Here is a 13,132-nt window from a genome sequence, read left to right as displayed (position 1 = left end):
TTTTTCATTAATATATGCATTTATTATTGCTCACTTATATTGTTGTGTACTAGCACTGTGTATAGATTTTAGCATTTGGGTTTGTTTGCGCTGCGGTATATTTACCTCCTTTTTTCACAAGAAACCTTGATAGCTTGTTGTAACGGATCTCCATCCTCAACAAGACTATGTCTGCCATAAATGCTTCCTCTGTCCGGTACTACACGATCCAAGACCCTTTAGCCCACCCAGTCACTAACTGTAACTCAGTGTAGGGTGAAAAACAGACTCTTTATCCAAGCACATGTAACAACCGATATAAAACTCAGGGACACCACCACCCCTCCCTTGGATTCAGGGCGGGGTAAACTGTCCAATAACAATAGAAACACAGGTCAGGTGTATTCAAACTACTCATACTATCCCATACTATACTTTTCTTCCAAGGCCGACAGACACAACAGAGGGTTAGTAGGGTCCCTGTGACAACCCCTCCCCCTTCCACGTTACGAGTGCCAAAAGGGGAACCTCCACAGGCTACCCTAGAGGCACTTGTGGGTTGCTGGGCTTTACTGGAAATCTTGTTGATGGGAGAGACCATCTGCATTTTGGTGTTGGCTCCCCCTTCGGTACTGAATAGTGAAGCTGTACGGTTGTAAGTCCAAACTCCACCTTAGCAGGCGGCCGTTATCCCTTGAGACCCGATTTAGCCAAATGAGGAGGTTGTGGTCCGTGAGAATGGTGAACTTCCTGCCGTACAAATAGGGTTGCAGTTTTTTCAAGGCCGATACTACAACCAAACACTCCTTTTTGATGGTGGCATAGGCCACCTTCCTGTCCAGCAACTTTCGGCTAAGGAAGACCGTTGGGTGCTCCTTCCCCTCCTCATTTACTTGGCTGAGGACAGCCCCCAGCCCATATGTGGAGGTCCCTCCCATGCAGATTGTAATTTTGTTTTGGGGATTTGGGACTATCATGAGAACTCGTTGGCTCTTGGCAAACTCATGGCTTCGAGCTTTGCGGTCATACTACGTCTTTTGGCAGGTTTGGGCAGCCTTGATATGGTCTGCCGCGAGCCCAGCAAGTTGGCCCATTCGTTCATGCAGTTCTAGGACGTAGGTGACCACAGGAACCCCCGTATCGTGTAGTTGGCCCTCCCAGTATATTTTCAGCAGGGTCAGGGGGCCTCGGAACTTCCTCCCATACAGCAGCTCAAATGGGGAAAACCCAGTAGATTCCTGCGGGACCTCCCAGTAGGCGAAGTGAAGGTGGGGGAGGTACCATTCCCAGTCTGGTTCCTGGTCGATAAAGGCACGTAGCATGGCCTTCAGGATCCCATTGAAACACTCACGCAGTCCGTTGGTTTGGGCTACCACTTGGGACATCCTAGGTCAATAGAAGGCCCGGGCTAACCATTTTTCTGTAACTTCCCTTGATGCCTCGCCATGGGAATGTCGTGGGCCAGGGGTAGTAGTTGGGCCCGGAACTGCTGGGGCACTATCAGCTGGTTGCTAATGGTCTGGGGTCCGCCCGCGGGAGCGATTGCTACAATTCGGTATAATAATCAGTTTTCCTGCACTTGTCACCCGATCCCGAACCTGGCAGCCCTACCCAGTTCCAGAAGCCCGTCAGGGTAGGGTCAGTGGCTAAGTCCTGTTTAAACTAGTCCAGATCCCAGGTTACCCCACTAGGGGTAGGTGTTGGGGAAGGGTCACTCACTGCAGGTGGCAGATTTTCATCCACTTACTGGAGCTCCTCCTTCAGCTGGGTGGCTTCTCCGCGGGCTTGATTTTCGCATATTAGCCCAGACAAAGTGACACCGACCTCATTCCCAAGAAGCACATTTGCAGGTAATCCTCCCATTACTCCTACATCACAGTGCTTGGGCCACAGTCCATAGTCCAAGGTGACAGTATAGAGGGGAATGAAGCATTTGGTGCTGCCTGCCAATTTGATCACTATTCCTGGGGCGGGCTGGAGAGCGCCAGGGCGCACAACTCGTGGGTCCACAATAGTGAGGAACACACCCGAATCTCGGAATCCCACCGCCTTTTGACCGTGTACGGTGACCACTTGTAGGTGCTTTCCTTGGAGAAGCGATGTAGGTGCATCCGCAGGTTGTAGGCCAAAGACTTCTGGAAGGGTGTCCCGGTCCACCGAAGAGGAATACCAGTCTGGAGGGGGTGGTGGCAGGTCCTTGGGAGCTTGGTACATATCCACATAATGTACTGGCATGCCAGGGCTAGGTCCGAGAGTCTTGGTTCTGGCAGGGCAGCTGGCCTGATAGGCAAAACAGCGACTTTCCAAGGTGGGTCTTGTGGTCCGCTGTGGGGGGGGGGGGGATCGGGTGGTGTGGTAGTGGGACCCGAGGGGTTGGTGCTGCCTGGGGGTTCATCCGATGATGGGGAAGCATGTAGGGCCATTGTGTGTTGATCAAGTGGCCTCATCTGCTAAGGCTGCAGCTTCCTCTAGGGTGGTAGGTTTTCGCTCCCGCACCCACTGTCTGAGCTCAGGGGGGCACTTGAAAAAGAATTGTTCCTTCAGGACAGTCTGTATGATCCCCTCAGGGGAGGTGGCCTTCTCCCCTTCCAGCCATTGGTGGCAGGCTATGGACAGCTTGTGCGCAAACATTTTGAAGGAGGCCTCGGGGACCCGAGGGGTAGTCCAGAACTGGGCCCGATACACCGATACATCATAATAGTCCAGTACTGCCCGTTTTTGGTCCTCCAAAGCTACGTTTCTTGAGAGGGTCCATCATTCAATAAGCCTCAGTGCCCCCCCCTTCAGAAGTCCTACTACATTGCGGGTCCAGTCTGCGGGAGGGGCCCCCAGTAGTTCGCATTGATGTTCAAAGTCCTGAAAGAACCCATCCACATCCCTGTATTGGTAGGGTTTAAAGTCTTTCCTGAAAAAAATATTTGGGTCTCCCATACTGCAAGGAGAGACACGGGTGGTGGCTCAGTTTTTTGCAGTCTCCCATTCCTTTTGTCTTTTTTGTGCCTTTTCAATGGCTGCAAGCTTTCTTTCGGTGTTGGCATCCTTCCCCAGAATGGCCATCTCTTCCTCGTAGCAGACAAGCCAAGGGCTTCTGCTGCCTGGGCTGGGAGGCTCTGGTCTGTCTTCGCTGGGAAGTGCCTGACCCCCATCTGTGGTCGACTCCTCCTGCTGGCTGTTTTCGTCCAGAAACTGCACTAGCTGGTCCTTATTCAGTCCCCTGTGTGGTTGAGACCCAACGTTTTGGCTTTTTCTTGGAGACTGCTTGCTGTCCAATGATGATACTCTGGGGCCACAGTGCTCCTGGTGTACAGACTTTCGACAGCCATCTTGAGCGTTATCGTCCCGTTGCTGCCAACCAGTGTTAACGGACCTCCGTTCCCAAACTGGACTATTTCCGCTGTAAATGCTTCCTCTGTCCTGTACCACACGATCGATGACCCTTTAGCCCAGCCAGTCACTAACCACCGTAACTAGATATTGTGAAAAACATCAGACTCTTTATTCAAGCACATGTAACAACAGATATACAACTCAGGGACCCCCCCCCCGGATTCAGGGCGGGGTAAACTGTATAATAACAATAAACACACAGGTCAGGTGTATTCAAACTACTCATCTGTAAGCAGTCTTATCAGCAGGGAGGGACTGCTGGAGGAACTCACATATTTTACTTAAAGTGGTTGTAAATCTCAGTCATGCAATCTGAACAAAGCACATATATCTGTAGTCTATCTCCAAAGCTCTAAGTGTTGTTTCTCTCTGATGCTTCATTCCTCTGTTATCAACATGAGTCACTTCTGACAGGTTTTCCCAACACATGAGATAAATTTGTGATGGAGAGGAGAGCTCACCGCACAGCCTGGCTATTCAGAACACAGCTCTGTATCCTTCCTTCGTTCCTGTGCGGTGTGTGAAGGGGGTGTCCTTTTGCTCCAATCAGCTCTCACACAGGTTACAAGAGCTGTAACTGCAGCTCTCTGCCCCTTCCTATGTGATACAGACAGGATTTTATCAAAATTCTGCACTTTTCAAGGGATATAGGGAAGAGAAGACTGCAAATAAGTAAAACTTGTTACATCTCTGTGTATCATCTGAGGCCAGTCACTACACTGGGTATTTGAGAGAGTTTACAGCCACTTTAATGTTTATTTCAAGTGACCATAACCAATGGCCATACTGCAGTATATCCCTGATTGAGGTATTTCATGAAAAGACTGCATTATTGGCACAAGCTGGAACTGATGACCATAAGAAGTAAACATATTAGACACAATGCAGGGTTTTTTTGTCACAGCTGTGTGAATGCTCGAGCTATACACAGAACATTTTTTTATTAAATCAACCCCTAGCAGTCTGTTTGCTAAGACCAAAGCAGTCTGTTTGGTTAACCACTTAAGGACCAGCCTCGTTTTGGAATTTAGGTGTTTACATGTTTAAAACAGGTTTTTTTGCTAGAAAATTACTTAGAACCCCCAAACATTATATATTGTTTTTTTTTTTCTAACACCCTAGAGAATAAAATGGCGGTCATTGCCATACTTTTTTTTAACTATATTTGCGCAGTGGTCTTACAAGCGTGCTTTTTTTGGAAAAAATTTACTTTTTTGAATAAAAAAAAAAGACAACAGGAAAGTTAGCCCAATTTTTTTTTGTATTGTGAAAGATAATGTTGCGCCGAGTAAATTGATACCCAACATGTCACGCTTCAAAATTGCGCCTGCTCGTGGAATGGCGTCAAACTTTTACCCTCAAAAAATCTCCATAGGCGACATTTAAAAAATTCTACAGGTTGCATGTTTTGTGTTACAGAGGAGGTCTAGGGCTAAAATTATTACTCTCGCTCTAATGATCACAGCGATACCTCACATGTGGGGTTTGACCACCGTTTTCATATGCGGGCACTACTCACATATGCTTTCGCTTCTGCACGCGAGCTCGTCGGGACGGGGGGTTTTAAAAAAACATTTTTTTTTTTTATTTTTCTTATTTATTTTACATGATTTTATTTATTTTTACACTGTTTTAGAAAAAAAAATTGTGTCACTTTTATTCCTATTACAAGGAATGTAAACATCCCTTGTAAAAGAAAAAAGCATGACAGGCCCTCTTAAATATGAGATCTGGGGTTAAAAAGACCTCAGATCTCATATTTACACTAAAATGCAATTAAAAAAAAAAAAAAAGTCATTTAAAAAAATGACATTAAAAAAAATGTGCCTTTAAGACGTATGGGCGGAAGTGACGTTTTGATGTCGCTTCAGCCCTGCAGTGTCATGGAGACGAGTGGGCGCCATCTTCCCCTCACTCTTCTCCATGTACAGCAAGGGGCAGACGCGTTCGCGATCACCTCTGCCGCTACCGATGGCTCTGGTAAGCGGCGGAGGGCACCGGATCGCGGTGGGAGGGGGGGCTCTCTCCCGCCACCAATAAAAGTGATCTTGTGGCAAATCCGCTGCAAAGACCACTTTTATCTGAAAGCCGACCGCCGCATGAAAACGGGGATACCGAGGTTATGGCAGCTAGCTGCGGCCATAACGATATCCGCCGCCAAACTTAGGACGTACATCGGCGGTCAGCAAGTGGTTAAGGCCAATGTCTTTTCATTTTTTCTCTTTTTTTCAGCTTATTAAAATCCTGTGTCATCCATGTTCTACAGTACATGCATTCAAATGCCTTAAAGCAGAACTTAACTATACCTGAGCACCACAAACTGAAAAGCTATTTAATTCATCTTTAATTTTCAAAGCAAAGTCACCCATCCTTCCATGTCTCTATGCATTTGTTGGGAAATCAATTTAATTTTTAGCCGTGGCCATCTTGAGTAAGGACAGATGATTCATGTAGCATTTACTTCCTGGAATCTATCTGCCTTTAGTTTAGATATGCATGCAGGAGGGCTTGCTTAGCTGAGAAAGTCATTAATTTAGATGAACAGGAAAAAAATGCCCATGAAGACTCCAGGGATATATGACTTAATTTTGGCTTGGGCCAGAAACCAGGAAGCAACTATAAAGGAATGTAAAAAAAAATGAAAACAAGCAAATATCATATACCTTCCTATCTATTTGCTAATGTTGGCAGCAAAAGGATTAAAATTGTTAATGCTGACTGAGATAATTTAATTCCACTATAAAACCATATTGAAGCTATTTAGATGTTAGAGCATGCAATAATAACTTAATGTGCCATTCTGCATCTTTAATGGAGTAGTAGTATTTATATGTTTAAATTTAATAAAATTTACATTTGTATGCATATTTCTTTTTCAACAACCTAAACATAGTTCTGTTATGATCAGGCCCACAACTATAATACATAGTAAATTCAGATTCTTACCCAGTAGTAGTAGTAGTTGAAGTAGTGTTGAAATGTGTTATCTGATTTTCATTTTGATCTGATCATGTTAACCTTTTTCTCCTCTATAGGGAAGTTACTCCATAATTTACACAGCTAAGGGGGAGATAACAAGTGTCCTGGCGTCTTTCACCCTTGGAACAATCAACAGGAACCCTTTTCAGCAATCCTTCCAGATCAGTTTCACAGAGGTATGAAATTCTGCAATACATACAGCCCTTACTTTCCAGAAAGGCATTTTTTTGCTTTGCTCACCATGTACTGTGTAATTAAAGTGTATCTATGGCCAACAGATGTATTTAGGATTTGGATATAGTAGGAAATGGTTGAAACCCTTATTGGGTTTTCATTGCTGTGTCCCACTGTGGAGATTCATCTTTTCTGTTTGTCCTGGTTACCCTGGATGTCAGCTGGACTGAAAGTGAAGGGAAATATACATTGATGCCGGGTTCACACTGGTACGACAAACGCTCCGACATTGGGAGCTTATGTCGCATGACAATCAATGTTTCCCTATGGGAGCCGTCTTAACTGGTCCGACACAAGTCGGTCCGACTTTGAAAATGCTCCCTGCACTACTTTTGTCCGACTTTGATCCTACTTCAGCCCATTGAATATCACTAAAGTCGGATTGCCGTCTTGACTGATGCGACTTTGCCATGCGGCTTGTGCTCTGATGATCTTGAAGGGGAACTCCACGCCAGATTTAAAAAAAAGGCCATGGGTTCCCCCTCCAAGAGTATACCAGGCCCTTCGGTCTGGTATGGATTTTAAGGGGAACCCCCACGCTGAAAAATCGGCATGGGGGCCCCCCCAAAAATCCATACCAGACCTTTATTGGAGCACACAGCCTGGCAGGTCAGGAAAGGGGGTGGGGACGAGCGAGCTCCCCCCCGAGCCATACCGGGCCACATGCCCTCAACATGGGGGGCTGGGTTCTTTGGGGCAGGGGGGCCCCAAAGCACCTTGTCCCTATGTTGAGGACATGGGCCTCTTCCCGACAACCCTGGCAGTTGGTTGTCAGTGTCTGTGGGCGGGGGGCTTATTGGAATCTGGAAGCCCCCTTTAACAAGGGGGCCCCCAGATCCCGACCCCCACCCTATGTGAATGAGTATGGGATACCCCTACCCATTCACCTAAAAAAAGGGTGTCAAAAATAAAACACATTACACATGTTTTTAAAGTAATTTATTAGGCAGCTCCAGCGTTTCTTCTGATCTGTTCTTCCCTCTCCGGCTCTTCTGTGTCCTCCGCTGACGTCTTCTGCCTCTGTTGGTTCATCTCCCCTCTCCAGTTCTTCTCTACTCACTCTCCGATTCTTCTACCTCTGTCCGCTGTCTTCTGCCGGGTCTCCTCCGCTATCTTCTCGCTCTTTTGCCCGGTCTTCACCCTCTGTTCTTCTTCCGATGAACAGAAGAACCGGCAGAAGATGACAGCGGAGGACACAGAAGAGCCGGAGAGGGGAGAACAGATCAGAAGAGAGGACGGAGCTGCCTTAATAAATTACTTTAAAAACCTGTGTAATGTGTTTTATTTTTGACACTTTTTTTTTTACCCCATACTCATTCACATAGGGTGGGGGGCCAGGCTATAAGCCCCCCGTCCGCAGACCCTGGCAACCAACAGTCAGGGTTGTCGGGAAGAGGCCCTTGTCCTCATCAACATGGGAACAAGGTGCTTTGGGGTGGGGGGTTGCAGGGCCCTGCCGGGCTGTGTGCTTGGATAAGGGTCAGGTATGGATTTTGGGGGGGGCCCCATGCTGTTTTTTTTTCGGCGTGTGGGTTCCCCTGAAAATCCATACCAGACCGAAGGCCTGGTATGCTCTTGGAGGGGTAACCCATGCCGTGTTTTTTTTTAAGTGCCTGGTATTGTCAGGAATCTAAGTCTGATCCCTGTTCATTGAAGTCGGACGCATGTCGAACTTTAAGTCGCAGAGCAAAGTTGGATCCAAAGTGGTACGACTGTCGTGTCGTACCAGTGTGAAACCCGGCCTTAGACTACATTCACATAGGCAGGGACTGGCAAGAATCTGTGGGGTCTATGGATTCTTGCCAGGGGGGTCTAAAAGCTGCATGCACACAGTGTGTGCAAGAAAAAAAGCTGTCAGTATCGCCTGTCAGATTTGTACTCCCTACAAACAAATGGCCGGGGCCACTGCTTTTCACACGTAACCTCTCATCTAAGCAATCCAGGGACGTTTCTTTAAAGTTTCTGGCCTCATACAAACTGTCTGCAGCTATCCAGCCAGTTTGTGGCTGTAGTACAGAGAGCAGCTACATCCAGAGAAGTCCTTTAGCCCACTCTGAACACAGCAGAATATTGGCCCATGTGAATGTAACCTTGTACAGTTGTCTCCAGGTGCGCATAATATTTCTTCCGTAGAAAGTATTCTGTAGCAGATTTGTGTGCAGTCTGAACTGAGGTTGTTCAGGTGACTGGTGGCACACTTATATTCACTTTTACAGAAGTAGAACATTCATATTTTGAATGACACATTTCCACAGCTTCTTATTACAAAAAAATCTCATACTGCTCATAATGACATTCACAAGTACATGTGTTTTAACATGCAGAGGTGTTTACCTTTTTAGGATTCTTTAAAAAGCATCTATGCTTTTCTCATCCGGGGTTCACTTTAATTTAGCTCTCCCTGGCAGCATATAGTCACTGTCACAGATCAGCTTTGCAGCTGATCTGGTACTTGTGGTTCCACAGATCAACAGCAAGGCCATTCTGTCACTTGTAGTTACGCAAACATGCAAAGCTTTTTTTTGTCACTTGTAGTTCTACAAACATATGGTCTGGTCTTAGCTCCATGCGACATAGCACTGGACTGGTGTCTCTTCATTTCACCTGCTGATTAATTTAGCTTGCTTTAAGGCTAGATTACAATCTACTTCTCTATTTAAACTGTGCTCAGATCATCTTTCAGTGCTATAGCAACATGTGTGCTTAGCCGCAGGCCCCTGGTTCAATGGTTCCGAGTGGCAATGGCTTCCAGTTCCTTTGTTCCAACTATTCCTGTGATTCCAGTGATCCCTGCACCTTGGAGCCTCAGGTGACTGTTATTTTATCACACCTGTGTTCTCAGAACCCTAGTTCTGCAAGAAACCCTAACCCCAGTGTTCCTGTGCTCCTATTGAACTCTGTACATTCCTCTCACTCAACTGTCTCCAGTAGCCCCTTCTGTCTGTGCAATTAGTGACCCCTGTGTCCTCAAGTGCCTTTAAGTCCAGTGTCCCTAAATTCCTGTCTCTTTAGTTAGGGACTTTAGCCCTGTATTTGACCATGCTTGTCCACTGCCTGCCCTAAACTTTGGCATGTCCCTGTTTACTTTGTTCGGGTTCTTTCCCTGGTCAGCTTCCATCTAAACAGGTGTCTATGAGGTCCGCAACCTGGCAGCTGCCCTGCAGCAAAGCCCATCACCCCTGGAGGGGTGTACTGGTGAATTTTAGGCAGCTCTAAAGACTCTGTGCCTAGCCCCTTTTTAAGATTCACATTTCCTCCACTATAGCCCAAAGGGTCCACAATCCCCCTAGCTCTTGATGGTTACCTTCTTTTCGGTTCCTTGTTGTTCTGTTCTGCATGCAAGAGCAAAGGAAATTCCTGTGTACACTGCAGTTTGCCAAAAATCACAGCTTGCGCAGGGCTAAGAACGGCCCTAAATGGCTAAAGCACGGGTTTGCATTGAAGCTGAACTTCCGGCAGATGTTAAAACACCATTCAATGCATTTGTGCATGCTTTCAAAAAAAAAATAACTTGGCCTATCTTGATATTGATCTCCTGCTAGCAGAATTTGTGCTATGAGAGGAAGGGAATGCAATAGAAGCTTGTAAAGCTCTGCTGCATGCGCTTTTGTTTACAGGGAACATGCTAACAGGATGGCAGAGCAGAGTTTATGCTTTCAGTGTATTACCTCTTACAGAGAAAGAGATGTCCGCTTTCTGGCTCTTTTGGCTTGTAGAGATGACTGACTATATGTAGTAGTTGCTTTCTTAGCTGCCAAAAATTTTATTTTAACTGTGTATTTAGCGGTTTGCCTAAAATGTTTTAGGAGAAATGGCTGTATAACACTGGAATGGCAGTTTTGATTGAACGTACCTCCTCCATTGGCTCATTATACTTTATTGTACATTATTTGTTAACCTGTGCTACTGTCTTGGACACTATACAACTGAACCTTGGTGCAGGAGCTGTAAAAGTTGTAGTTACAGGACACATACTTATCCAGAGCCTATCATCCCATGTAAGATAATGTGATTAATTGAAGGGATCAACGTTTATGCAGGTTTCATGTGTGAAATCATTAACTTATCCTAGTTACTGTTGCTGATTGCTCACCACAGCCAGCGCAGATTGTGCTTCTCATGTAAATACCATTTTGTGAGTTGAAAAGGAATATGAAATAGTAATTCTGAATAGTCAACAGTGAGTGTTTTGTTGATAGAAGCACTATCTCAATATATATCTAACCGCAACTGTAACCTTCTGTTCCATTATAGGAAGGCACAACACCAGCCACTCTCAGTGGAAACCCAGGCTATGTATTGGGAATGCCTCTAATTGCTGGCTTTAAGTTGCCACAATATCCTTTTTTTATACTTCATTAAATCTTAAGATATTTAGGCATACCATGAATGCTTAGCATTGTACATAACAGTATTACATTACAGTATTGTTGGTTATGTTGGTAATAAAGGTACTTTCCTGTAGAAGTCTTATATAGGGCACACATCCCCACCTATACAAGCTTCCAGTTTTTCATCCATGCATAACATTTGCTTTCCCAGTGCCTTTTGTTGGTAATATGGTAAATTTTACTTGTTTTGACTGTATTGCAGAACATATAAAATTTATGAGTATTGCCTCACATAACAACTAACTAGCAATAATTAATGAAGTACCATCATCCAAATTAATATAGAGAAACAGGACAAGAAGGGTCTATAAGGACAGCTGCTGTGGCTGACCATTGATATATACCCATCAAGTAGGTTGTACTGGACTATCTCGGTACTGATACACAAACAAGTTCTTAAAATAAAAATATAATTTTAATACATATAAAAATATCCAGGGAACAAGAAATAAAATTCAACCACAGACAACTACTAACAGGGTCATCCGAAAGATGACTGTTGATGTGGGATATAGACAAAATGATCCTCTACTAGTTTCGCGTATTGAAACCGCTTCTTCAGGAGAAACTGTCTATAAAACAGAAAATGCAATAAAATATACAGTAATTACAACATCAAAAACATTGAACATAATTATACAGCAAACATTTTAGTCAAGAGATCTGCTCACCCGGAAGATCACACACCAATACGTAACCAGGCTGCTAAGAAAATTTCCCCTGCAGCGGACGAGGGGGATTGTACAAGGCCACTTCTAATCAAAGATAAATATAATGGTTGTAAATAAGAAAACCAAATACAATTGATTTATGGGGCCCGTAGGGGGTGAGGGAACACCAAGTAATGCAATATGGTGATACAATTGGGATAGAACCACTTGAGGATAGGAAGGGTTAGGGAAGGGGAGGGATTGAAAGGGGGGGAGGGGAAAAGGGAAAGGAAGGAGGGGGGAGGGGAGTGGGGGGGGGACGGAGGGGAGGGAAGGAAGAGGAAGGAGAAGGGACGGGGAGGAAGAATAGTGGGAAGGAAAGCAGGAGGGCCAATGTCCACCAGATTGTACAGAAGGATTGAGTGGATGTAAAAACTCACCAGCAAATATTACAAAGGTAACACATTGCCAGGGGTGGTAGTGTACAAGGCTGAACGGAGGAGGCACTCAGGAAGGGACACAGCCAAACAGTAGCAAGGAAGATGTAATGCCTATAACAGGCAGTGCTGATGGCTATCCAGCCAGGAGGCACTGTAAAGTAATGGAACCTGTGAGGAAAGTAACCAGACTGTCAGGTAAGACAGTGCAATTGAGGACAATAAAAGGCCGCAGATAGAGGAGGCCGGACCTTACCTGGGACTCCACACTGACCAGCACACCACCCCTGGATCAGGACCATACCGCACACCCAGCGGGTCTGAAGGACCCATTAAGCATGCTCCCCAACCCGTGCACGTCAAGGCACGCCACCGGTAGGCGGCGACTGACGTCACTGGGTCAGTTTTCCCGCACTGCGCAGGTACGCGATCCCGCGATCGGTCTATGGGCGGAACACCCAGACAAGATCGAGGCAATCGAAGGAGGCCAAAAGAGGCCTATCCGCCAGGGGAAACACACGTCCGCCACTGTGGGGGAGAGAAAAAGCAGCCTGGGATCATGCCGATCACTGGGGCAGCAAATCTGTAAAAGAAAAGAAAAATACAGCAAAATAATAAATGCTAAATAAAAAACATGATATGGTAATTATATAGGGGTAATGGTAACTGTGGAACATTACTGTCCCATAACATCACTAAGTTTAAACACCCAAGTGTTTTTCAATATGTTAGGCTACAGGATATAGCAGTCACCCAGGCTAATCATATTGGTTAAAGTTCAGTTCATAGAGGTAACAAACAAACAGGTACCCAAATTTAAGGTAAAGAGAGGGGGGAGGAATGAAAGGAAAAAAAGAGGGGGGGGGAAAGGGGGGAAAAGGGAGGAAGAAAGGGAAATCAAAAGGTAGAGAGGGGGGAGGGGAGGAGGGGGAGAAGAGAGGAGGGGGAGAAGATGGCAAAAGAGGGGGAAAGGGAGAAATTGAAGTAAAAAACCCTACAGAAATGGTTTGTAGGATACCAACTCATTAAGTCCCGGGGTGACAGTGGCGTTCAAACGTTCAATCCAAAGAGTCTT

The 13,132-nt window shown here is 45.6% G+C and overlaps 1 protein-coding gene across 3 annotated transcripts in view; it reads left to right on the top strand.

Annotated features, from left to right (window-relative positions):
• The window catches only part of TCTN1 (tectonic family member 1), a 172,400-nt gene that overhangs the window by 124,155 nt on the left and 35,113 nt on the right, over window positions 1-13,132 (top strand). For all 3 annotated transcript variants that reach the window (XM_073626319.1, XM_073626311.1, XM_073626327.1), the window contains exons 9-10: window positions 6,402-6,521; window positions 10,834-10,918. In XM_073626319.1, the coding sequence (XP_073482420.1) occupies window positions 6,402-6,521; window positions 10,834-10,918 (205 nt within the window). The remainder of the gene's footprint in view (window positions 1-6,401; window positions 6,522-10,833; window positions 10,919-13,132) is intronic.

Source organism: Aquarana catesbeiana, linkage group LG01 (assembly GCF_042186555.1).
Source record: "Aquarana catesbeiana isolate 2022-GZ linkage group LG01, ASM4218655v1, whole genome shotgun sequence".
Taxonomy (NCBI): domain Eukaryota; kingdom Metazoa; phylum Chordata; class Amphibia; order Anura; family Ranidae; genus Aquarana; species Aquarana catesbeiana.
This window is presented reverse-complemented; position numbering and strand designations above follow the sequence as displayed.